The sequence below is a fragment of the Ranitomeya imitator genome, chromosome 2, assembly GCF_032444005.1.
Source record: "Ranitomeya imitator isolate aRanImi1 chromosome 2, aRanImi1.pri, whole genome shotgun sequence".
Taxonomy (NCBI): domain Eukaryota; kingdom Metazoa; phylum Chordata; class Amphibia; order Anura; family Dendrobatidae; genus Ranitomeya; species Ranitomeya imitator.
Window position 1 is genome coordinate 507,909,742 of NC_091283.1, and position 27,706 is coordinate 507,937,447.

Genomic DNA, 27,706 nt, shown 5'->3' on the forward strand with positions numbered 1-27,706 from the left:
TGTGTTGGCCTAAAAAAGTTGTATTTAAAATAAACGTATGTTCGGATCTTAATGTAAAACAGGGTTCAGTCTTCTCATAAACAGGGTATGCTGGGAACTGTAGTTTTACAAAAGCTGTTGTTCTACAGGTTGCTGACCCTTGGGGCAGGAGAACAATTCTATTTGAATGGTAAAAACATCTATATTTATTACATGATTGTATAGGAGGAAATGGGCATGGTTGGCTGAGGAAGAGCTGTGTAGTTTCATGGTGGGCTACAGAGTGGAGGAGAACAGAAAGCTGAGGATAATAGGTAAAAGATGGAGGCTAGTATTGGCAATTATCATTCAATGAGATTGACCAGAAAACTTTCTTCGTCCACCTCAACACATTCATCTTCCTCCTTGTCTTCACCATTTTCCACTTTCTGCTGGCCTGGGCTAACCAGGACAGCAGTGCCAAGCCCAACACTCTGCTTCTTGTTGCTGTCCAAGGTCTCAGGGGGGTAAAATTGTCTTGCAATAGATACAAATTCTGTTCCCATATCGAGAACGATGAGCCGGTCCTGAAAAACATTAGGTTCCTGTGTTATAAATAAACAGTCTCACCTTTATGGTCTCATCTCTGTTCTCTATAGTGTTACACTCTCCATAACAAAAACCATAAGGGCTTCCTCATCCTCATCATCAGCGCTAACAGATCTCTGTGGAATGAAACACTACAGAGCTGACATTTAACACTTGTAATTAGTGTCTGTTCTGTCACCACTTACAGCAAATCACACAATCCAGAACATTGTGTGACAAGCCTGAGGGAAGATGGTGGTGGAGGGGGGCGATGGAGGGACCTTTCAATGAAGACCATAAATCCATCTCCTCCTGCACTGCGGAGATTCACCATGTCAAATATGGGTATTCTATTACTGTACATACTGTTCAAAAGCCTTGAATGAAAGGTTAATCTTCGGAAGGAGATCCAGGGTCAGATTTTGTTCCCTTCATAGATATGGAGATGTTTTATGATGTGCTACACAAATCTTACATGAGTTCTAATTATCAGAAACGGATATGATTCATAAATGGCATATTAATGGTATGCTTAAAAAATACATCATATATTAATCTTCTCTCATTTTCAACTGCCCCGATACATAACATTTCAAATAGATAAATCCCTAGAAGGGCCAATGAATATCAGCACCTTTCTACAAGTCTTCTACAGTAAACTAAGTGCGGTGGTAATATATGAGGAGTGTGCCACACGGGAAGACGAGCAAAGAGGTCATAGTGGCATGAACCGGTAAAATACCAACTACAGTATTTGAAAGAAGAAGTTCTAAATCAAGGTGAATAATACTATTGAAAAACGAAGAAGGCAACATCTTCTGTCCGAACATCTTCTGAAGTTGTGTGACCCTCACCTGATATCTGAATAACTGGCAGAGTCAGTGGACTTTCCTCTATTTCTTGGCTTTGAATGTTGTGTGATTATAAATGAGCTATATAACACGATGGTCTTGTATCTGCTCTTAACGGGTTGTGCAGGATTATAAAAACATGGTTGTTCTTCACAATGATTGTGTCTTGTACTGAACTCAGGTCCATTTATGTAAATGAGGCCGAGTTGCAAAATCTCACACAAACTGTGGACAAGTGTGGCACTATTTTTGGAACCACAAAATCAAGGTTTTTCCTATTTTACACAACTTTTTTGATGAAATGTACTGATGACATACAAGTCTAAAGGTCTCCCATACACATTAAATCAATGTCAGCAGCACCCGCAGATATTGATGGGTTTGAGCAACAATTTAATGTTTAAGAGGCCACCAGCCAACTGATCTTCAGGGAAAATGTTGATCAGGCATGTCCCATTTCGGACTGTCGATCGCCTTGTTCTCCCAGAGATAAGCCACCAGCAGATATGTCTGTCAGTAGCTTTCTCATAGATCGAGCAATCCTTTATGTGCCCAAGATGGCTTACCAGCTGTAGAACACATATGGTCAGCTTACATAGTGTCGCAGAATATGAGGGAGTATTCAGAAATCTTTAGCCTTCCACTTGACTTACCAGAACAAATAGGTACCTCTCAGGAGGTGGAAGATTGTGCTGTTCAAATATGCTGGTCTCCTGGGCCAACAGGTTGAGCAGACGACGAGCCTCTGTGGGGTCCCCTATACTATTATAGGAGTGGTTGGAGGTCACAGTGAGCAAAGAATCTGCTTCATTATGAAAACCTGAGTGTGAAAGGAAGAATCTGAGGGAACACTGGAAAAATAAGGGTATATTCACACAAATGCATAGAAATTAAAGAAAAATTTGCAGCTGTATTACATTGTGCAAACTTTGGTTGTGATTTATTTTTCAAATTTTCCTGGGAAAACAGCAAAGCATCTGCAATAAAAGCACTACATTCACCTTCCCTGGCAGTTGTTGACACTCCTCTGGTCCCCACATTTTTTGGCCTCCAGCACAGATAGCTGATCACAAGTGATCACTACAGGCTGGGTGTACAGATATTGGAGGGCTTGTCACAGGACCATCCGGAGAAATTTACAACTTTTATTTTTTACCCCTCTGTACATATTCTGCAACAGTGCAACAGAAACTACCAAAATTGAGATTTGTCGCAGATTTTGATTCCCACCCACCTCCACATTGAACTCAATGGGAACAATCCACCAGAAATTGGAAAAAAAATAAAAAATTGCAACAATCTAGATAGCCCATGGATTCTATAGGCTAAGGCTTTATTTGCAATGTCAGGTTTACAGGAGAAACCTTGAGAAAATATTTGTTAAACATTGGCTCACCTAGATTTTCCAGAAGAGACCTCCAACGATCCTTCACATCTTTACGTATCTGTCTGTGGGCGCTGATATCAAAACTCAGTCGGCAGTAACCCTGAGTAAGAGATGGAAAATCACAAGCATCTCATACAAAGATACAACGCTAGTCATCTTCGCCTGTCTTCCTGAGCATGCTGGCCATTGCTGACTTCAAAGCTAATGTGTGTCTTTCTGTCATCTTAGGCCTGTACTCTTAGGGTATGTGTCCACGGGCCGGATTACATCCGGATTAGCTGCGGATTGAACGCTGCGTTCAGCCCACAGTGTCCAGATGTTACAGCATAGTGGAGGGGAGTTTATGAAATCCCGTCTCCACTATGCGTGCGAACACGCACCCGGCGGCCCTGTGTTTCCGGACATGCGGCTGGCGCATCTTTTTAGAACGCAGCATGTCTGTTTACCTTGTGGCGACGCTCCATCTCCGCAAGATAAATAACACAGTTCTATGTATAGGGTGCGGCGATTCCGGATGTGTGTAATGAACACATCCGGAATCATCGCGCATACAAAAGGGGGCGGCACTTTGGGTGGAGCGGGTTTTCCGCTCCGTCCAAAGCGCCATCATTATGGACCGTGGACACGCACCCTTAGCCTTTAATCCTTCATTGTATTTGATCTTAATATTGAAAATCTGAAGAATATATTACATTCTCAATTATATTCGATGATCAGCCCAAAAACTGACAGCACAATTGGGACTAAAGTTTTGTTTGCCTTTTTAGCAAAGTATTTATTGCTCACTATTGTAAAAAGGACCATTCACCAGGTCAAAAGTAGAACAATTTTTGCTCTGATTTTATACCCACTGCTCCAGTGAGTATTTCATTTTTTTATTCTTTGTAAATCTGGTTACTACAGGAGATATTTCTATTTGATGCTTATTTTTATGGTCTTTAACAAGGGGTTGGTGCTTGCCAGACTTTCTGGAGGCATGACTTTAAAGTGCTCTGCATTATTACATTGTGAGCACCACCCTCTTGTAAAAACCATAACGTTTGCACAAAATAAAAAGGAATGGTATAGCAGATATAAAAAAACAAAAAAAAAACTGGTCATCCTTGACCTGACAACAGGTCCTATTATTACCTATTTCCGCGACATAATATCATTTTCAGATACAACATTCTGTTCTGAATAGGTCTACTGTATTTAAAAGGCCAAATCTCCTGCATAGAAATAGCACTGAAAAGTAGTTGTACAGTGGGGTCTTCTCAAAGATGTTGGACAGTATGTATAATATAAAGGGTGGTCTTTTGTAGGTCACCCTCTATATTTTTTCCTTTTTGTATGGACTTGTGTATTCCCCATAGTTGATTTGGTTGTTGATGTTTGACCACTAAAATTACATCTAAATTTGCCAGGACTGTCCCAATTTTCTGGAGACAATCTTGGCAAATTTAGTGGTTTTCGTATGCCCTTATCCCAAAAATTTGCAACCTATTTTGCTGTTCCCAAACCAGAATTTAAACATCATTATTTGACAAATATCAATTTGGTAAGTATGGAACTACTGTTCTTCCAGTCCAAGTAAATTCTCCAAACGTCTTTGTCCATTTTCTTTGTTCTGCTGTTCAATCAGCTTCTGACATTCACGATTTCCAGTCACTTACTGACCTCTGAGCCCCTCCGGGTCCGTAATCGCTTCTGCAGTAAATTGTACAGCTCTCGATCGTCGTCTCTTTCAGTGTGAGACACATCTTGGGGCTCATTCCACAAGTTTGCTTCTTCTGCTCTTCGACGTTTCACCTCCCGATCAAAGTACAAGAGGGTATCGCTACAATACAAATAGATCCGTGAACCCAAACTGTCCCAAGTTACGACAAAGATGCGTACATGCAGGGTGACAGCTGACAAGCATCTGCTTTTCCTGAACAGGTTGTTATATATAGCCCCGGGTCAGCACATCTTCTAGCAGCTGTATCATATAGTCAGCTCCTTCATGCTACGGTCACTAAGTCAAGAGCAACAACTGTTAGCGGTCACTCTGTTAACTACAAATCCCAAGAGGGGCAGTAGTGTATGCGGTTATCCAGGCATCATAGGGAATGCTCTTAATTCCCTCCAGCCTCCTGATGAACCAGCATCTATAAGGGGAAACGCGTTGAGGCGAAACAATGTTGATAACTGTGACAGTGTCTTGGTATTGGTAACAATGGGAATGTACCTATGTTTAAACTAGTGGGACACATTACAATATGTTTATATCAAGAACCATCATTTGGGACATGGTATTGGTAATAATGGGGACTGTACATCTGCTTAAAGAGACGGGACACATTGCTTGGGATTATCATCACTACAGGACTAATATTTGGGATTTATCCGTGTTTTAAGTGTGTTTTTTTGTGGACATTGGGGTACAGCAATAGCCCTAGGAAATATAAATAGCCATCTAGGATGTATCCTATGTCCTGTCCCTTGAAGCTATTTGTCCTTTTGTATTCCATGGCTATGTTTAGCACACATATCTTGTTGGTGGATTAGCGGAGTTTGTATGTTTTTCCTTCATAACATTCTTTATTTTTGTACCTGCATATCATTTTAGGGCACAATAGTCTATCAGGGAAAGATGACATTGAGTGGTGGCGACATTCTTGCATGATTTATTCTGAGGGTGCCAACCTCCGCTGCTAGGCAGGGTTGTGTATAGGGACATAGTAGGTATCTGGTTATCATCATTCCTATTGCCTAATAACCTTGAGACAACTGTCTTCCGTTTATCATTATATGTGTCTCTCCTTTTTAGGTTTGTTTTATACTTTTAATGAATATTTAATAAAATGTATCCTTTTGGGGAACTATTTTCTGCAAGTCTGTTCAGTGGATTCTCTCACGAAAATACATTACTGTTGTGTTAATAGAAGAGTAAAATCAGAATTGGTGCCCGCTTTGTACTGATAGTGAAGATTCAAGAACAGGGGCTGTCTTTAGGAATTAGCGCACAGTGTCACCCTAGGTAAGCACGCCAGTTTGTAAGTCCATGAAGTGCAATTGGCAAATTGATTTTCCTGCTGTTGTCTTAATATTGACAAGTGCGAATATTAAACCAGTCAATTTAGATGAAATATTTCTCTAACTAGCACTACAACAATGGTGAGGGGTATGCAGAAATTGCAGGGTAGACCTCACCATGGGAAATACCAAATTACAGGATGGGTAATAATAAAAAAAAGACCTCGGTTTCCCTTATGTTTATTGAACAGGATCATGTTTTTGAAGTCTTATTCATCAGAGTAAAACCTTCTTTGACAGCATCCAATCAGAGCTTAGCTTTGATTAGACCAGAGCAGTGTAAAAACTGAATAAAGCCCACTGCCCTTCGCCTTCTCTGCCAATTTAGCGGTACATTTTGAGTCAGACTGTATTGTTGTGTCCCAACAGGCCTTATTGTAATAGTGGAGAGGCCTGGGGCGTGGCCTGAGAGTCCATGTGAGCGGACGTGCGGCTGTGAGCTCCCGCCGCTGTATATCTAAAAATCCTGCAGAGCCGCTGCTGTTTGGTCCCTGAGGGGGCTTACCGGCTGCGGGGAGACTTGTGGAGCCCGGTGGTGCTGAGCGGTAGCGCTGGAACCGGCGAACATGACAAGGAGACGGCAGAAGGACGCAGGAGCCGGGGATGCAGGCGCAATCCAAGATGGCGCCGACACAAGGGAGAAGGCGGATAAGGAGAACGCCGCATGCAGAAAGCGTATGGAGGTGGCGGCAAAGCTCCAGCAGTTTGCGAGAGCGGAGGCCGCAGAGGAGGAAGCCGAAGCTGATACCGAAGAGGAGGAGAGCCCAGCAGGAGAACATGAGGTACAAAAGGGGAGAAAGGAGAGTAAAATGGCGGTGGCAGAAGGGGGACCCGAGGAAACGTTTTTGCGCTAGTTTCTTCATGTAAACAGTCTCTGACCTTACAGATACAGGAGGTTAAGGGAGACACAGCCCAGATAAACGCAGCCATGCAGAAGATTGACAAACGTGTGGGAGAGGTAGAGGAGAGAGTGAGCACTGCAGAAGACCATATAGTGCAGCTGCAAAAAGCAGAGAAAAAGTTCACTCAAGCAATAGCTGAATTGGCGGCGAAAAATGAGGACCTTGAGAACAGGTCCAGAAGAAACAATATTCGCATAGTGGGCATCCCTGAAAAAGCTGAAGGGAGGAATCCAACGGAATATATTGAAAACTGGCTGTTAGAGACTTTTGGAGATATGGCGCTAACAAAAGTGTTCGCGGTAGAGAGAGCGCATAGGGTCCCACCGAAACCACCTGTCCCTGGAGCGAATCCCTGTACCATGCTAGCCAAAATTCTAAATTATAGAGACAGAGACATTATCCTGAGGAAGGCCAGAGACATGACGGATCTGACAGTTGAAGGCCAAAAGATTGCTATCTACCCAGACTATTCTACTTTGGTGCAGAGACAACGGATGATGTTCACGGGTATAAAGAGACGGCTGAGGGAGCTGGGAGTGCAATACTCCATGATATTTCCAGCAAGACTGAGGGTGGTGGCGTTTGATAAAATTCATTTTTTTCAGAAGCCGGAGGAAGCTACCCAGTGGATCGATATCAATGCTAAAAAGCTTAAAGGAAAAGGAGACTGAAACTGTGGGAAGAGTCTGATTTTGGTTACCTATTTGTCAGTGGGCATATAGAGTCATGTGATTGACAAACTAGGGGGTATGGGTGGTGAAGAAGGGAGCTGGATTATACTCAGTTAAAGTTAAAGGGAGAGTGTAATGGCTGCTGGGAAGGAGGGAGGAAGGGTAAGCGGCATATTTTAAGTGTATGCAGGTTTCTTGCGTGTGTAAATAATTCTACGTTAAAATACTTTGAGACACGTTATTTTTCAAAATGTCTGAAATCCTGTTATGTACAGTGGTGGGAGGAGGGTTGGGAAGGTAATGCCAAACGGAGTGTTCGCTATGGGCGATGATGCCCCACTCTTGAAAAGAGGTGGAATGGTTAGATGTGAGGGGGGAAGGGTGGGAGGGGGAGATGGGGGGGGGGGAGGGAAGTTAGACAGCTCGTGCTCAAAAAAGATGATACTTTGAGTGAAGATGAGCCAAGTGATGGGGACCCGTTTTAAGATTTTGTGCTGGAATGTGAGAGGCCTAGGGGAGAAATCCAGACGTGCCGCGTGTTTGCAACATGTAAGAGACCAACGGGCCTCAATGATTTGCTTGCTGGAGACGCATTTGGTAAGGGAAAAGGTGGATGTCCTGAATAGACGGTGGATCCAGAGGGGATATCATTCTACCTTCTCCACGTATGCAAGAGGAGTCTCAATCTTGGTTCCAGCGGGAGTTCAGTATGAGGAGATGAAAGGTATGTGTGGATGTGGATGGGCAGTACGTACTAATACGGTGTATACTGTATGGAGTGATGTTGTGTGTTGCAGCGATGTATATTCCGCCCCCCTACTCTAGCAGGAAAATTAGAGAAGTAATGGAGCGAGTGGAAAGATGGGGACCGACACCGTTAATAATTATCGGGGATCTAAACAACATCTGTGATGAATATTGGGACAAAAATAAAAATACTCAGAATAGGTCGGAGGGACACATAACAACATTTGGCACCTATATACAGGAGATAGGTATGATTGATCTTTGGAGGGTTAGACATATTGGAGAGAGAGGGTACTCGTGTTATTCACCAGCGCATGCCACGCTCTCTAGGATTGATATGGCTCTGGGTAACAGGATTTTGGACACGTTGGTTGGGGAGGTGAGATATCTGCCAAGGGCCCTGTCAGACCATAGTCCAATTGAAGTAGAGGTTAGATTGGAGGGGGCACGTTCGACAAGTGGGAGAGAATGGAAGATTCATCCCAATTGGTTACAGAGTATTGAGTTGGAAAGTATAGGACGGGAGGTGGCGGAATTCTTTCTCTTAAATGATGGAAGCACTGATGCTCTTACAATCTGGGATGCAATGAAGGCGTATCTGAGGGGACTACTGTTTAGGGACATTAGTAGGTGTAAGCGGAGGACGAGGGAGGCAGAAAAAGCGGCAATTGAGGAGTTGAAGGAAGCAGAAGACGGGATGGCCACACTGGGAACCCCTGAGGCAGAGAGAAGGATGAAAAACGCACAAAATCATTTGGAAAAAATTCTGTTAGGCAAAGCTGAGAGGAAACGGGATTTCCAAAGGGTATTGTTTTATCAGGAGGGAGAAACAGTGGGACATATGCTATCGGTAGTGGCTGCTGCTCAGAGAGGGTCTTCATATATACACTCTTTGGAATCTGCAAGTGGAGGTAGAATAACGGAAACGCCTGAAATCTTGAGGGCCTTCGCGGACTTCTATGCAGATTTGTATTCCTCTCGGGTTGGTGAATCGGTCGAGGACACATTGACTTTCTTGGAGGGTCTGGATCTGCCGAGACTGAATGAGGCAGATAGGGAGAGCCTTGAGGCCCCTATCACTGAGGAGGAATTGAGTCGGGCATTGATGTCTATGACTAATGGGAAGGCGCCTGGGGTTGATGGGCTACCCGCTGAGATCTATAAAGGTTTGGAAGAAGTGTTGATTCCTAGATTAAAAATGGTACTGGAGGAAGCTAGGTCCTGTGGGTGCTTGCCAGCCTCTATGAGAGAGGCCATAATAGTGGTTATTCCAAAGGAGGATAAGGACTTGGGGAAACCGGAGTCATACCGCCCAATTTCTTTACTAACTATTGATGTCAAGCTTCTGGCCAAGGTGTTGGCTCTCCGCCTCTCTAGTGTTATTGCGAGTCTGGTGCACTCGGACCAATCTGGCTTTATGCCTGATAGATCAACGGCGATCAATTTGCGGAGATTATATGTAAATTTGCAGGTAGAGTCTGATAACTGTGGTCGAAGAGTGATTGCATCGCTAGATGCGCATAAGGCGTTTGACAGTGTTGAATGGGGATACCTCTGGCAGGTGCTGGAACGTATGGGGTTTGGTCCGCAGTTTGTGGCCTGGATACAGCTGTTGTATTCATGTCCCCATAAGGCCTATAACTTATAACTATAATAAACACAAGACACCTTTATTGGTTGGAATAAAATGGCCGTGAGGTTTTATTTTGGGTTACAAAATTCCAATTAATTAAATAAATAACCAATAAATAATATCCATAAGTTCATAAGTCCAAATGTCCATAAAACTTCCAGAAACCAAATCCACCCAAAGTTGAGTGATTTTTACCCACAAATAAAACCAAACGACAGGTGAATGATAACATAAAGGGAGGGAGGGCGGGCTCTTCTTTTCTTCAAGCGCCGGCGATCTGAGTATCCAACGCCGGCGCCCAGGCATATATAACAACCAATTCTGCCCAGCAACTGATTGACAACCAATCAACTGTCAAAAATTTAGGCGGGCAAAAAGCCAGTCAAAACCAGATCTGACTGCTTTTACATACATTAACCATAAATAGCCTGACCTCAAATTGACCCCCAGTGAATATAATATTAATGAAGGTGCCAGGCCTATGTGGACATGGGACCCCCGCTATATTTCTGCTGTCTGAGCGGGGGGGCTTACATGTCCCCATAAGGCCTATAACTTATAACTATAATAAACACAAGACACCTTTATTGGTTGGAATAAAATGGCCGTGAGGTTTTATTTTGGGTTACAAAATTCCAATTAATTAAATAACCAATAAATAATATCCATAAGTTCATAAGTCCAAATGTCCATAAAACTTCCAGAAACCAAATCCACCCAAAGTTGAGTGATTTTTACCCAGAAGGCCAAGGTTCAAAGAGCCGAGGCCACCCCCCCCAAACCGCACAGCCATTTCTCAATTATGTTGCCCATGTTAAGATTAAATATATCAAGTCCGATATCGGACAAATGAACCAAATCAGTTCTAAACATTCCAGGTAAAAAACCTTCTAAATCCGTGTGTCTAAAAGAAAACCCAGAAATAAGAGGTAAAAACTTCTTCATGGAGAAATTAACCCTCTTCCGGATCTTATCCAAAAATGAAAATTGACTACAGTGCCAAGCACGCCTGGGAATGATTTCTGAAAAAACGACACCAGACAACGGAAAAGTCTGTCTTAAATAAGTAAGATCTGACCGCATAATGGCCAGCAAATTCAAAGTGTTGATTCTTCCTAAATCATTCCCAGCGAGATGCACTACAATTAAATCCGGATAAGGGAACTTCTCCAAACAAATCTTTACCTCGTACACCAAAGAAGGCCAATTCAGGCCGCGAATGCCATGCCAACAAGCTTGAACTTTAGAGGAATGGAACGACAGATTTTCAGAATATGATCGAAGGCCGGCCCTCTTCTGAGCCCAGAAGACAAATGAATGCCCAATGATCCAAATAACTGCGGGGTATAAGAGAAATGAAAATTAATCTGGATATAAATCAGGACGAACATAAATTTTGAATCTTTTCAACTCCCATCTTCCCATTTTTTTAATTCTATCATCAGACAAGCCGGCTCTTGAGGCTTCTGTAGCCGCACACCTATTCTGAAAGAATGGGAAGTAATTTTGAGATGACCTTTACCCAAAAATGCCAAACATTTCTTTAAAATAAAATTGAATTGAAATACCGTCACCGGGGATGAATCCCTATGAATAAATAGGGAGCCATCAGCTGGAGGCCTAAACGTAATCCATTTGGACAGAATAGCCACAGGGCAAATTTTAGAGACAGGAAACAAATTCAATCTTAGTTCAGATCCCCTCCCCAGCTGATCCGTTTTAGACTTTCTAATAAACAAAAGAAGAAACGATTCAAAAATTCTGACGTCCGAGAGCATGAGCCCAGACGGGACAGATTTCTTGGCTGACACTACCTCACTAACCCTCAGTGCCCCAAAAAAGGAGATAGAAAATATGGAATTAAACAAAAGCGCTTCCTCAAAATTCTTACAAACATGCGCAAGGGCAGAACAAATGTCAATTAACAAAGAAATGGAAATAGGGCACCTTGAATCCGGAAAAAACCTTTCCCTTTTCAGGCCCTTCAAAAATTGCTTAACTAAGAAAAATTCTGTTAACGCGGTACCGCCATGCAATTTCAAAAAGAAAGAGACTCCCGCAAGGCATTTGGCTACTGCGGAGTAAGATAAGCCCTGCTTAACCAGAGACTCAGCAAATTTCAAAGCCGAAGTCGGGTCAGAAACAGAGGCGTCAAAACCGAAAAGTACCGAAAAATCAACCCATTTCTTCCATGCAGCTGAGTAATCAGCCCATGATCTGCTTGATAACGAATTCTGAATAAAATAGGGGATTAAATCGGAATCAGGTCCTGAATTGAAAGGGGGCAATCGTACGCCTCTTTGTCTGCCATTGGGACCTGTAGATAAAAATCATGCCACTGACGATGCAATATAAGATCAGCTAAATAACTAACTTTACCACCCCCTGAGACTGCCTTTAACCAAATATTGCAATTTAAACATTCCAAAACTAATTTTCTCAAAATTTTTGCTGCATATGCATTTTTGGATGAAAGGGTATTGATAGAAAAAATTACTGCCTGATTCATTGAATGTAGTAGAACCCTGGAGTTTCGCAATTCATGGCCCCATAAGCAAATACATAGCAGGATTGACAAAAGCTCAGTAATAAAAGGGGTTTTGTTCAATTTCCTAGCAACCCAATTGACAGGCCAGTCCAGGGATACCCAGTGAGATTGGAACAAACAAGCTACTCCTAGAGTAGCGTCTGTAGAAAAAACGAGTGGAATAGAATCCGAAGAGATAAAAGGAGATTGGATTATTGATCTGCCATTAAAACCTGCTAAAAATGATAGCCAGATTCTGGCATCCTCTTTTACCTCGGAACGCAATCTGATATGAGAATTAGGGGAAGAATGCCCTTTAGTAGCTTCGTAAAGCGACCTGGAAAAAACCCTGCCAATCGGAATGACCCTCAAGGAAAAATTCAGCAGCCCTAGCAGGGACTGAAGCTCCTTAAGGGTGATTTTGTCTTTTGATAACAAGGTTTCCAGAGAGCTACGAAGCTTGTCAATTTTCTCCTTAGGCAGGACAGTCTCCATTTTTTCCGAATCGATCGTGATGCCCAAAAATTCCATGCGACAAGAAGGGCCTACTGTTTTCTCATGGGCAATTGGGACTCCGAAAAATGCGCACAATTCAAGAAACCTATAAAGAGTATTTTCACACAACATAGAATGGGATGGGCCAACAAAAAGGAAGTCATCTAGATAGTGTAGAATACCTGCCTCACAACCGCTAGACTCTAAAACCCAATGCAAAAAACGGGAAAAATTCTCAAAATAAAAACAGGACAGGGAAAAACCCATAGGGAGGCATTTGTCAAAAAATAAGCAGTTATCAAAGTGAAAACCCAATGAATTAAACCCCTCCGGATGCACTGGGAGAAGTCTGAAGGCAGATTTAATGTCTGATTTGGACATAAGGGCATTAGGGCCAAATTTTCTAAGCATATCCAGAGCGCCATCAAAGGAGGAGTAGGAGACAGAACACATTGTCTTGTCCACCTCATCATTCAGTGATTGGCCGACTGGATAAGATAAGTGGTGAATCATCCGGAAAGACCCCGGCTCCTTTTTGGGAACGATACCCAGGGGAGATAAACGAAAATTTAAAAATGGGGGGGACAAAAAGGGGCCGGCGACTCTGCCTAACTCGATCTCAGAACAAATTTTCTCCCTAGCGACGTCAGGGAAGTCGGCAATGGACGGGAGATTTTTAACTAAAACACAACCAGAGCCCTTGAATTGAGGAACACGAAAACCTAACGAGAAACCGCCATATAGTAAATTACTGATCTCCCTGTCTGGGTATTTGCTTAGCCAGTGGACCATTTTTCCCAGCCTCACTGGCGATTGAGCCCTTTGAAATTGATTCCTTAGAGGATTGCTGGGCAGCCTGCTTTTTAAAGCACTTGGACATAGAGTGGGAATTCCCACAGAAAGAACATTCGTGCCGAAAACAGCAATTATTGTTCCACTTACAGAAAGAATCATTGTAAGCAAAACAAACACCTTTTTTGCTGACAGAAACAGCAGGCTGCCTAGCAACAGCATTCCTCATAGGAAGCATTAGATTAATCCATAGCCCAATATCTTTGGAGCCCCATTTTACCTCCGGGTGAACTGACAGTTTATGTCTAAATGCCTCATCATAACTGAGCCATGCGGAGCCACCGAAATTCCTATAAGCCTCCAGAATAATGTCGACGTGTTGAAAGAGACTACTACAAAGGTTAGGTGATTTCTCTCCCAACACGGCAGCATAGATGGCAAACGCCTGGACCCAGTTATTAAAGGACCTAATACTACGTTTAGGGTCATCGTGCTCAGATTTGTCATCTTTTTTCTCAGGCTTAGGGGGGTGATCCCTACTAGGTAGCAATGAAAACAGATCGACAAATTGATTATTCCAAATGAGCTCCTTCACAGACGGGCTCAGATGGAATCCCAGAGGGGAAAGCTCACAAGTTAAAGCCTCCTTGAACGGGTTCATAGGAGGCATGCTAAGGGCAGGAGCTTCTGAGCGAAAATTAGCAGAAGGAGAAGCTGCTGCCCGAGATGAGCTATTAGCCTCGCTTAACGCTTCAGCTACTACGGACTTAATTAAGTCTCTTAACTGGTTCTGAGGGACAGACATGGGGATATTACAAGCCTCACCCCTCGCAGGTCGGTCGTCTGGTCTTCCTCCTTTTTCACAGCCCGCGCTCCAGCCCGCAGAGTGGGGCGAGCGCAGCTGCCTTGCGATTCTCGGATCATGGTCCTCCTCTTCGTCAGATGACAGGGGGGGCGGAGCGGACCTCGAGCCCCGTGCAGCAGCCGCAGGAGCCGACCGAGCGCCAGCGGAGAGGGGCACCGCAGCGCTTTTACGGCCGGTGCCCTTTCTGGCTCTTCCGGCCGCTCCTGATGACGACGGCTCACCCAGCTGATGGCCGCCGAAATCTCGCAGAGGGCTGCGAGACTTCGACGCGCAGCGGCGACGTGACTTCCTGCTTTCCTCTGACAGGCCGGGCCTGGACGCTGCAGGAGACGGAGCAGGGGAGGAAGCCGCCTTCTGTCTTCTGGTCCTCACTGGAGGGCTCACGGCGGCCGGAGTTCCCGACTCAATCCCCGTAGCTGGCACCGCTGGTTCCGGAACAGGAGGAGGAGAGACGGCTTCGGAGGCTGCTAGTGGAGGTTTCATAGCTAAGCAGCTCCTCAGCCAATCCTCTCCGTCCTCCCCGCCGGCTCTTGATAGGAGTTCCTGAAGGAGCTTCTCCATCACTCGGTGAGGTCTCTTCTTTTCTTCAAGCGCCGGCGATCTGAGTATCCAACGCCGGCGCCCAGGCATATATAACAACCAATTCTGCCCAGCAACTGATTGACAACCAATCAACTGTCAAAAATTTAGGCGGGCAAAAAGCCAGTCAAAACCAGATCTGACTGCTTTTACATACATTAACCATAAATAGCCTGACCTCAAATTGACCCCCAGTGAATATAATATTAATGAAGGTGCCAGGCCTATGTGGACATGGGACCCCCGCTATATTTCTGCTGTCTGAGCGGGGGGGCTTACATTACCGTCGGCTAGAATTAGAGTAAACGGGGAGCTGTCTCGACCTATAGAGCTGGCTAGGGGTACTAGGCAGGGATGGCCGCTCTCACCCCTCCTGTTCGCGTTGGCTGTAGAACCTCTTGCTGCTAAGATTCGGCAGTCTGATAGGGTCCCTGGGTTTAGGTATGGGAAAGTAGAGGAAAAAATAGCGTTATACGCGGATGATGTTTTGCTGTTCCTGGCGGATCCAGACGATTCACTAAGAGGGGCCATTGAAATTGTTGAGAGATTTGGTACTGTGTGGGGACTAACAATTAATTGGGATAAGTCGGTTCTTTTTAGGGTGGATGACGTAGGAGAGAATGTGAGTGAGGATGTTGGGGATGAGAGGCTAAAGGTGGTTTCCCAATTTAAATACCTTGGAATATGGATTTCGGTGCCAATTGCGGAGTTCCTGCAAAGGAATTTGACTCCTGTTATGGGGGTACTCAAGGCGAAGGTAGATGCCTGGAATAAACTACATCTATCGGTCGTCGGTAGGGTAAACCTTATTAAAATGGTCCTGATGCCAAAAATTCTATATGTTCTACATAACGCACCAATTTGGATCCCTCGGGGGAAGTTCAGGCAGATTAATGCCCTCTTTAGAAGTTTGATATGGGGAAGACAATATCCACGTATTAGCCTGGAGACGCTTCAGCGATCCAAGGAAGATGGTGGATTGGCTTTGCCCAACCCGGAAATATACCCCCTTGCGGCCCAGAGCCAGCATTTGAAGGGCTGGGCGCGAGGGGCGTCATCCAGTGCAGTACATCTAATGGAAGAGGTGACGGACCGACGACCGGTGGTCAGGTGTTTGGAGGATGGCTCCTTGGGGGCTTTGGAGAGAGTATACCCAACCCTGTTCCTGATTCGCAAATTATGGAATAGACTAAGGCAGATTCGCGGGGTTACAGGGTTGACTAAATTCACACCGATATGGTCTAACAACAATTTAAAGGAATTTGAGGCTTTGGGGGACTGATGGAATGGCAGAATAAGGGAATTTGCTTTGTTCACCAGATAATCCAGCAGCAGGCATTGAAGTCCTTTTCCCAATTGCAGGTAGAATTTGGTCTGCGATCCACAGGGGAATATCAGTATGCGCAGATGAGACATGCCTTTAGAGCTCAGAATAAAAAGGTTGATATCAGGGTTCAAGATGATATAGTGTTGGAGTATGTGTGTGGTGACGGGACTACAAGGGGAGTTATTTCCACTCTGTATAAGGACCTTATGCACACGTTTTTGCTAGATTTCCCTATAAAGGCGAGAGCTAAGTGGGAGAGGGACGTAGGGCCGATGGAGAATGAAACCTGGGAATCGGTGATGGAGTGGGTTCCGCGACTATCCTTGAGTGAACCATATAGACTCTCGCAGCTATATATTCTGCATAGAGTATATAAATCTCCGGAAGTGCTATACAAAGCGGGATTGCGTGCCAATTCTGAGTGCCCGAGGTGTGCGAGTGAGAATGCAGGAATATATCACATGATGTGGACGTGTCCTAGGCTGGCTGCTTTTTGGGTGGTGGTTTTGAGCCGGGTTGAAGTAGCGTATAAGTGTAGAGTTCTTAGAGACCCGATAGTATGCGTGCTGGGATATGTGAAAGAAATTGGAGTTGACAATACTTGGAAGATTGCAATCGCTAGGCTACTATACATGGCCAGGAAAGTAATAGCACGAAATTGGATAAATGCGGAACCACCTGCGAGAAGGGAATTTCTCCAATATGTTCAACATGATCTAAAATTGGAAAAGGGGGTGTACAAAAAAAGGGGGAAAATAGAAATGTTTAATAAGATGTGGTCTCCTTGGCTTGAATTGGATTGAGGAGTATAGACGTCGAGTTTCTTAAGACCTGGATAAGGATAAATTGCACGAGGCAGAGAAGGCCTCAGTGGGGTGAAGATTGGGATTGAGCTGTCTTAGGGGGAGGGGGGTAGTTGGGGTAATGTTGGGGTTTATTAAATAAGAAAATGTGTATGTGATATATTGCAATGTAAATGGCATTCTGATGTTCTTCTTTATATTGTTAATAAAAATCTATTTAAATAAAAAAAAAATAGTGGAGAGGCCTATGTACATCCAGGCCTATTTACAGAAATACATGACTATTTTCGAATCTTCTTGCTCCAGCAAGAAGTAGGATAAAGGGTTTGGGGCAAAGGTGAGTAGCACAGTATAGCCAATGCCAATTTTCACTATTCCATGATGAAATGAGGATACGTGGGCAACCTTTAGCCATTCTTTATATAGTTAGCTGTTCATGAGCATCAGGTTTGTTTAAGCTAATATATATTCCGATACTAACTCATTGAGTTATCGGTGTGACCCGAACAATCATGATGGCCTGACCATACAGTCACATACTGTTACATACTGACAGTAAACAGCACTATTGTGGAAGCTGGAAAGAAAATATATACTGTAAGACTCATGCTGGTGTGGTAGTTGGAGGCAGGTATATCTCGCCCAGGTGTTTGTCCTATGTGAATTAGGCCACTCAGTATCTTCAGGGTGCTAATGGGTTAATGATTGCAGGAATAAAAGATGACCAGCTGGGGGTTTCCAGCGTCAGCCTGGGGCACACAGATTGCCTGCCTGTGTGTGACAAACGTGAGTGAGAGCTGTGCTCAAGATCTGTGTGATGTTAGCTGGGTGGGAGAAGCCCCCCAGTTGTTGAGATAGCAACGTATTTGTTTAGTTAGTGCCGGACAGGCTAGGATTTATTTTTATGTTTTGTTTTGTTCATGTTGCTTTCACGTTAATAAATCTGACCTGAGGTCAGCCGGCTCAGAAAACCTGCTGTACGCCTCAGATTCAATGCACAAACCACGTGACCTTTGACCCCAGCAAAGGCGATCCCAGAGTGTTTTGTCACAATACAAAAATATTGGGAGCTGGAAAGGAAGAAAAGAGGGACCCTAACTTCACACGGAGCACAAAGATCCTGGAGCAGCAATATTACTACTTGTAGGACAGAGAATAAACACTTTACAGTACATGTATGAACCATGTTAACAGTGTCAATTGGTGGTGTCATCCAATTCTTTGAGATTGTGCCCAAACCAAGACTAGGATATATCCCTACCTATCTGACATATGGATTATGGCTGTGGCCTACATGGAGGACTAGGGTATCCATTACAAAGATAAAAAGTAGGCTTCTATGAGTCTGTGGTTTGACTCCACTACTCTCATAACCACCCACAGGAGGTTCTTCGTTCATATCACATCTTCATGAATCAAGCTCACTTCTACCATTTCTGTGTGTCAACATAGCAGAACATTAGGTGACCACATCATTACGTAGGTTCCATCACTTATTACAATGTGGTCAGAATCAACGTGATTTGGGGCCCCAATCCCTCAGTCTGTAACTAACCTGATAAGCTTGGACTATGGTATATGCTTCCTTGTATTTGGGTTCTCCTTTATAAAAGGTTATTCCCAACATTGCAAGTTTCAGCTATCTGGTGGATAAGTTACTGACTGATGGGTGTCTGACTGCTGCACGCCCTACCCCACCAGTGATCTTATGGACTGGCTCTACAGTACCCTGTTGGCTGGAGAGATGGTTGTACATGCTCATCTCTGCTCCTTTGTCTATTTGACTGCTGGAAAAAAACAATTGCTGCACTGCTCCACTAAAGGCCCCTTCACATTTAGCGACGCTGCAGCGATACCGACAACGATCCGGATCGCTGCAGCGTCGCTGTTTGGTCGCTGGAGAGCTGTCACACAGACCACTCTCCAGCGACCAACGATGCCGGTAACCAGGGTAAACATCGGGTAACTAAGCGCAGGGCCGCGCTTAGTAACCCGATGTTTACCCTGGTTACCATGCTAAAAGTAAAAAAAAACAAACAGTACATACTTACCTACAGCCGTCTGTCCTCCAGCGCTGCGCTCTGCTTCTCTGCTCTCCTCCTGTACTGTCTGGGAGCCGGAAAGCAGAGCGGTGACGTCACCGCTCTGCTTTCCGGCTCACAGCCAGTACAGGAGGAGTGCAGAGCACAGCGCTGGAGGACAGACGGCTGTAGGTAAGTATGTACTGTTTGTTTTTTTTTTACTTTTAGCATGGTAACCAGGGTAAACATCGGGTTACTAAGCGCGGCCCTGCGCTTAGTTACCCGATGTTTACCCTGGTTACAAGTGAAGACATCGCTGGATCGGTGTCACACACGCCGATCCAGCGATGTCAGGAGGAGTCCAGCGACGAAATAAAGTTCTGGACTTTATTCAGCGACCAACGATCTCCCAGCAGGGGCCTGATCGTTGGTCGCTGTCACACATAACGATTTCATTAACGATATCGTTGCTACGTCACAAATAGCAACGATATCGTTAACAATATCGTTAGGTGTGAAGGTACCTTAACAGAATCTACAGATTCAGAGTGCCAATGAGAGGCTCTCGAAACCTCTGAATAGGGTACTTCTTAGCTCAAAACCACAAGATTTGGTGCTCTTTTTTGACATTTGCACTATCAAGAGGCAGTTATTGGTATATGCTTTGAGTATTTGGTCTTCCATCTTATCATAAAACTATTAACCTGCATTTCAGGTGGGCACAACCTTGCAAGAGCGCCTTTATTCCAAGATGAGGCAAACAATGGAACTTCCAGGATCACACCCACTCATACAGTATATCTAGACAAGGATGCTGCTGTTTTATTGGAGGAAAAACAGACCCAATTTTCATAATCTTGGAAATCTCTATACATTTTGGACATGGGTAAGAAAGCATTAAGCTACTTACTGGTAGCGGCATTTTTCGGAGGCCCATGACAGCACACGAGAGAGGGGATCCGCCCTTAAGGAACAGGAAACCTACAGATACAAAAGGGCGGCACCTCTCCCCATGCATCAGTTGTATTTCAGAGCCTGAGAGGACTGCCGCGGTTAGTGGTACACAAATATACAATATATACATTATATACATTTGAAACAAAATAACCCATTATTGTAATAAGACACCATACGTGAGATTTACATATTACGCTATATACATATCAGGAAGTGCTACCCCCACGTGAATAGGGAGGGAACTAAGGGTGCTGTCATGGGCCTCCGAAAAATGCCGCTACCAGTAAGTAGCTTAATGCTTTATTCGGACTCCCATGACAGCACACGAGAGATTTACAGAGATGTAAGCTACCTTAGGGAGGGACTATAGATTGTAGCACCCTTAACCCAAAGGAAAGATCAGAGGAGGACCCCAAATCCAACCGATAGTGTTTAAAGAAAGTGGAAGGGGATGACCATGTGGCCGCCTTACATATCTGCTCCACTGACACTCCAGATCTTTCTGCCCAGGATGACGCCATGGCCCGGGTGGAATGTGCCTTTAGGTTCTGCGGAGCTGGCCCCCCACCTGCTGTATAAGCTAGAGAGATAGTTTCCCTAATCCATTTAGCCAGTAAATATTTCGATACTCTAAATCCTTTCTTTGGACCTTGGAAGGAAAGAAGCAGTGCCCCATCCTTCTTCCAATTATCAGTAGCTGAAATATACTGAAGAAGAGATCTCCTGACGTCTAACGTATGAAGCTCCTGCTCTTTAGGATTAGAGGGATTAGGAATAAAGGACGGCAAAACTATCTCCTGTGATCTATGGAACCGTGTCGCCACCTTTGGCAGATATGCTGGGTCTGGTCTAAGGACTACTCTGTCTGACAAGATTTCAGTGTATGGAGGAGCTCTGGAAAGTGCCTGTATATCCCCTATCCTGCGAGCTGAGGTTATGGCGATCAGGAAGGCTGTCTTAAGTGTCAACATTTTGATCGAGGCCTCCTGCAGAGGTTCAAAGGGGGGTTTAGTTAGAGAGGACAGAACTAAATTTAAATCCCATGGAACTGTTCTGTCTTTATGCAGTGGTGTAGATCTACTAACTGCCTTCATAAACCTCGCTATCCAGTAGTTATTCGCTATATTACAGGAAAACAGGGCACCTAAAGCTGAGACCTGTACCCTAAGGGTACTAGGAGAGAGTTTCAACTCGAACCCCTTTTGTAGGAACTCTAGGATTTGTTGTACTGGCACCCCGTCTTGGATATTAAACTTTGAACAAGACAAGAACTTTCTCCAAGTCCTAGAGTAGATTTTCGTAGTTATTTGCTTTCTACTCTTTAGGAGCGTCTCCACCAAGTTTGGAGAGAAGCCTTTTCCCATTAATAGTGACCGTTCAAACACCATGCCGTCAAATGGAGCCCCGTCACTTGTGGATGGGAGATCGGTCCCTGCGAAAGCAAGTTCGGGATCTCTGGCAGTACCCAGGGGACCGCTACAGACATTGTCTTGAGCCAGGCAAACCAGGTTCTTCTGGGCCAAAAGGGGGCGATAAGGATGACTTTCGCTCGATCCTCCCTGATTTTCCTCACCACTAGAGGTATCAGGTTCAGTGGTGGGAAAGCATAGACTAGTGGAAAATCCCATTTTATGAGAAACGCGTCTACCGCCAGGGGATTCTCCCTGGGATTTAGGGAGCAAAAAAGTTTTACTTTTCTGTTGTTTCTGGTGGCGAATAGATCCACCACTGGTTGACCCCATCTGCGGACGACAAGATTGAAAATGTCCTCGTTGAGAGACCACTCTCCCTGTTTTAACACATTTCGGCTGAGGAAATCTGCTGCCACATTTTCTTTTCCTTTGATGTGAAGAGCTGTCAAAGATAGAAAATTGAGCTCTGCCACCTGGAACAACCGATCCGTGATCTGCATTAAAGTTTCGGAACGAGTTCCCCCTTGCCGGTTTATGTAAGCGACCGCCACTCTGTTGTCCGACAGAATTCTGACGTGCTGGCCCTGCAGATATACGAGGAATTTTTTAACAGCCAGTTCAACCGCCAACAACTCTCTTTGATTTGATGAAAATGTTGTGAAGGGTTCCCACTGTCCCTGGACCACCATGTCTCCCATATAGGCTCCCCACCCTGAAGAGCTGGCATCCGTGGTTATCACGTGGGTGACATCTATCATCCAGGGAACCCCTGCTGATAAATTTTGTTTATCTAGCCACCATCTAAGGGAATTCAATGTTATCGGCCTCAATGTCAATTTTCCATTCAATGCGCCTCCTAAGGCTCTGTCATGGAACAGGACTTCATTTTGTAGGGACCTGGTGTGGAACTGAGCCCACTTAACTGCTGGGATGCAAGATGTGAGTGACCCAAGTAGAGACATTGCTTGCCTAAGTGTCATGGAAGGTGTATTGATTGCTCTTAATACAAAACTCTGAATTTGGTCCATTTTCTCTATAGGGAGGAGACACTGCTGTGTCACTGAATTCAACATTAACCCCAGGAATTTTTGAACATTTAGGGGCTGTAATTTAGATTTTTCAAAGTTTATGATCCAACCCAACCGTTCTAGTTTGGTTTTAGCAATCTCCCATTGTGACAGACAATGATCTACCGAGTTACCTACAATGAGGAAATCGTCTAAGTAGGGGACTATAAGGATATTTGACTCTCTTAAATGCGCCATAACTTCCGCAATTATTTTAGTAAACACCCTAGGTGCCGAGGTGATCCCAAAGGGGAGCGCTCTGAATTGAAAATGTCGAATCCTACCCCCCATTAGTATCGCTACCCTCAGGTATCGTTGGAAATCAGCATGAATGGGTACATGATAGTAGGCATCTTTCAAATCCACTACTACCATGAAACAGTTGTTGAAAAGCATTTTTATTGCCGAATTGATGGACTCCATTTTGAAAGTATGTTTCACCAAAAACTTATTGAGACCCTTAAGATTTATAATGGTCCTGTAAGATTTATCAGGCTTCTGGATTAGGAACAGGGGAGAGTAAAACCCTTCCCCTGCCTGAGAATACGGCACTTCTACCAAAACATTTTTGGAACAAAGAGTCCTCACTTCCTCTTCTAGGGCGAATTGTTCAGTGGGAGATGAGCGCCAGGGTGTTAACCTAAATTTGTCCTGTGGAATATGAACAAATTCCAGCTTGAGACCATGGGAAACAGTGTCTTTTATCCAAACGCTGTTTGTGATTTTCGACCACTCTGCCGAGAAATGCAATAGTCTCCCTCCCACTGGAATTGCCAGTCATTGGTCTTGTTTTTTATTTTCCGTCTGGTTACGGCGAAACATGAGACCTGTACCTCGCTTTCGCCTATCCTCCCATCTGGGACGATCTCTCCCTGGTGAAAAGGCTCGCTTTCCTCCCCGGTTGAACCTTCTTTTGTTGAAGGGACGACGGTATGGATTGAACAGGTTGGGAAACTTTTTCTTATCATCTCCTGCTTTCTCCAGGAGTTCATCCAGGGTAGGCCCAAATAAATATTCGCCTTTACAAGGGATAGCGCAGAGCTTCGCTTTTGCCTGCATATCCCCCGGCCAGCATTTCAGCCATAGGGCTCTCCTTGCAGCATTAGAAAGTCCTGCTGCTCTAGCTGCCAACTTTACGGAGTCAATTGAGGCGTCTGATAAAAAAGCCGCCCCCTCCTGGATTACAGGTAATGCTGAGAGAATGGACTCTCTAGAGGCCCCTTGTTTTAATTGGGTCTCCAACTGGTCCAGCCAGACCATCATTGACCTTGCCGTGCAGGTTGAAGCTACCGCAGGTCTTAAGGAGCCAGCTGCCATCTCCCAGGTTCCCTTCAGGAAGGTATCCACTTTCCTATCCAGGGGGTCTTTAAGTGTTCCCATATCTTCAAATGGGAGAGAAGATCGTTTAGCTACCTTGGCAATTGCTGCATCCAGCTTGGGTGCTTTCTCCCAGTTACCTACTGCTGGGTCATCAAAAGGGTATCGGCGTTTTTGCGCAGGTGGTAAGGAGCCTTTTCTCTCAGGTTTCCTCCATTCCCTATTAATAAGATCTTGTATTTTCTCATTTAAAGGAAACACTCTGCGCTTCTTTTGCTCCAATCCACTGAACATCATTTGTTCTTTGGATAGTTGAGGCTTGGGTTCCGATATACCCATTGTGCCTCTGACCGCCTTTACCAATTTGTCTATCCTTTCTAGGGGTAGGCAAAACCGAGCAGCGTCTTCTTCCGAAGAGGAGGATGATGCTGCTGAATTGTCTGATTCTTCGGACTTGTCCTTTTCCACAGACGAATCCGATGCCCACTCAGTTCTCTGCCTAGAACCTCCTGACTGTGAAAGGTTTTTAAAGGACTCTTTAACCTCCATTCTAATCATCTCCTTGAGACTGGCCGTAATAGAGGAGGATTCTTCGGCTACCTACGGGGATAAGTAAGGTAGACTAGAGTGTAAAATCTACATGCTATACCCCCTCCCCTCCTTCCAGAACCTCACCGTCTGCTGGATACAGGGGTCACATAGTTTTTTAGGGTGTGAGTCAGGCAAGGGAACCCCGCAGATGGCACATTCCCTATGCTTCGCCTTACTGACGTTTTTCCTTCCCTGCATAAAACACATGAGGGGAGACTAGTCACTAAGTGAACTTTCTCGAAGATCACTTACCAGTGGCTGCTCACACCCAGAAATACCGAAGCACGAGGGGGATCCTTTTTGACTGACCCTCCAGACCCCTGTCTGGAGGAGCTTCTGCGGCCCGAACCATCGCTCCTTTTTTCATGTTCCTTCTCCTTGGGTCTCTGGGATGCTTGTTCCAGCAGCACAACCTGCTGATCCTGATCTGAATCCATTTTCAGTAAATTGGAGCCAGAACCCGGGAACATGCTGCTGGAGCCGCCTTATAAGGCCCCTCCTTCGGTCAGCGCACCTTGCCCAGCTTGCTCGTTTAATTTTCCCGCCCCCCCGCAGCTGTGGGGAATCAATCATCACTCCGGAGGGATTGCGGCATGATCTCCGGTGGGCGCCGCCATCTTGGAGCCCCCGCGCATGCGCAGGAGCTTACCGATCCGGAAGACGTCGCTGGCTCCGCCCCCCGACGTCACCACAGCTTACAGCGCTTCCTGTCAGCGCTGCAGCTCTCGTGGAACGCCGAGGCCGGCCAGCTACGATCCGATCGGCGCCCCCCAGATGCCGCCGCGCTCCCCCCTGCTCCAGAGAGACCCACAGCCCACGGGAAGGGCGACTTACCAGACGCTGGCCCCGGAGACCGGACACCCCCTGGCGACCGCTCCTCGCTGCCTAGTCACCGCCGTGCCGCCCTGCCAGGGCCACCGTGACTACTTCAGGTACCCGCACCGGCCGAAGTGGGAGACCCTCTCGCCACCAGAATCGGTCCGGCCGGCCTGGACTCCTGTAGTATCTATAGGCATCCAGTCCCTTCAGGAACAGGAAACCAACTGATGCATGGGGAGAGGTGCCGCCCTTTTGTATCTGTAGGTTTCCTGTTCCTTAAGGGCGGATCCCCTCTCTCGTGTGCTGTCATGGGAGTCCGAATAAAAGGGATATACCCAACTGCCCTAGTAGAAATGTAGCTGACATTGTCATACCCTGGCACTGTCAGTCAGTACATGATGGAATAATGATGCCTTGAAAAGAGCCGGAGAGCCAGGAAATTCTGTGATCTGTAGTACACTATCACTTTGATGTGTGGTACTTGCAATATTAGAATAATCCTTAGTAGAATATATATGGTATCATACAAGACACAGTAGAAGCATATATATAGGTAAATCTCACTATAGATATGACTATACAAAATCACAAATATTGCCTAATCATAAGTTACCTGATTAAAGGGCTCTTCTCTGGAGCCTCATCATGACAGCAGCAGCAAAGGAAGCGATAAAAGGTCGTCAGCACTGCCATACTGGGGGTCAGTACTGCATGGCATAGGAATGGTAGGATGGGGGTCTTAGCATGGGTAGTGTTAATATACAAAAAAATTCACTGTAATTGGAATGAAAGAACAAGAGAGTCACATGGGCAACAGCACAACTGTAAGCCTCCAGCTAAGAAGCGTGATAAGTATGGGTTGGCTATGAAGACTTGTCCTATCATTTCCTGGTGGGAAGATGAAACTTAGAGGAATATTTCATTTTGGAGACTTTTGAGAGGGGTTAATCTGTGAGGTTGAGGGAGTCATTATAGGAGTAAAATCTTAATTTTGGAATCTCTTAAATCTACAGAAAGGTGAGATCTGCTATAATGCCACTTAGAATAAATAACACTAACTACACTGCTCAAAAAAATAAAAGGAACAATTAACCAACACAATGTAACTCCAAGTCAATCACATGTCTGTGAAATCAACCTGTCCAGTTATGAAGAAACACCAATAGTGAATCTATTTCTCCTGCTGTTGTGCAAATGGGACAAACAACAGGTAGAAATGATAGGGAATTAGAAAAGACAACCCCTATAAAGGATTGGTTCTGCAGCAGATGACCACATGTCATTTCTCTGTTTTCATCTTTTTTGGCTGTTTGGTCACTATTGCATTTTGTCATTGCTCTCACCCCTAGAGGTACTGTACAGTAGCATGAGGCAGTGTCTACAACCCACAGAAATTGCTCAGGTAGTCCAGCTCATCCAGGATGGCACACTAATGTGAGTTATGGCAAGTAGGGTAACGGTGTCTGACAGCGTAGTGTCCAGTGGATGGAGCAGATATCAGGAGACAGGCCAGTACACCAGGAGAGGGCAGTAGGAGGGCAACAACCCAGCACAAGGACAATTACCTCCTCCTTTGTGCAAGGGGGAACAGGAGGAGCAGGGCCACAGCCCTGCAAAATGATCTTCAGCAGGCCACTAACATCCATGTGTCTGCTCAGACAGTCAGAAACAGACTCCATGAGGGTGGTATGAGGGCCTGACATCCACAAATGGGTGTTGTGCCGACATCCCAATACCATGAAGGGCGGTTGGCATTTGCCAGAGAATGCCAAGATTTGCAGCTTCGACATGTGACAGACGTAACAGAGTCTGGAGACGCCATGGAGAACATTCTGCCTTCAACATCCTCCAGCATGACCGGTTTGGCAGTGGGTCAGTAATGGTGTGGAAAGGCATTTTTTGTAGAGTCGAACAGCCCTCCATGTGCTAGCCAGAGGTACCCTGACTGCCATTAGGTACCAGGATGAGATCCTTAGACCCATTGTGAGACCATATGCAGGTACACTGGGCCCTGGGTTCCTTCTGATGCTTCACAATGCTAGGCCTCATATAGCTGAAGTATCAGCAGTTCCTGCATGATGAAGGCATTGAAGCTATGGACTGGTCTCCCCGTTCCCCAAACCTGAAACCAATCAAGCACATCTGGACATCATGTCTCATTTCATTCACCAATGCCACATTGCACCACAGACTGTCCAGGAAGTGACTGATTATTTAATCCAGGTCTGAGAGGAGATCCCTCAAGAGAACACCCGCCGCCTCATCAAGAGCATGCCCAGGCATTGTAGGGAGGTCATACAGGCATGTGGAGGCGCCACACACACTACTGAGCATCATTTC

At 45.1% G+C, this 27,706-nt stretch overlaps 1 protein-coding gene across 1 annotated transcript; it reads right to left on the reverse strand.

The window, feature by feature from the left end:
* LOC138664718 (melanoregulin-like) lies at positions 1-26,491 on the reverse strand. Its single transcript, XM_069751656.1, has 5 exons — positions 25,980-26,491; positions 4,444-4,603; positions 2,794-2,884; positions 2,051-2,217; positions 1-545 (listed from the first exon to the last, which is right to left on the reverse strand). The coding sequence occupies exons 1-5, from the start codon at positions 26,057-26,059 to the stop codon at positions 324-326; spliced, it is 720 nt and encodes a 239-aa protein (XP_069607757.1). The 5' UTR covers positions 26,060-26,491; the 3' UTR covers positions 1-323.
* Between the last annotated feature and the right edge of the window lie 1,215 nt (positions 26,492-27,706).

Bases quoted from the DNA above. Each gene is read 5' to 3' on its own strand.
- LOC138664718 (XM_069751656.1), bottom strand. From the start codon at position 26,059: ATGGCAGTGCTGACGACCTTTTATCGCTTCCTTTGCTGCTGCTGTCAT. The intron at 4,604-25,979 runs GTAACTTATGAT...TTTGTATTGTAG, and splicing joins GAGAAGAGCCCTTTAATCAG to CGATACCCTCTTGTACTTTG. The intron at 2,885-4,443 runs GTCAGTAAGTGA...TCTCTTACTCAG, and splicing joins GGACCCGGAGGGGCTCAGAG to GGTTACTGCCGACTGAGTTT.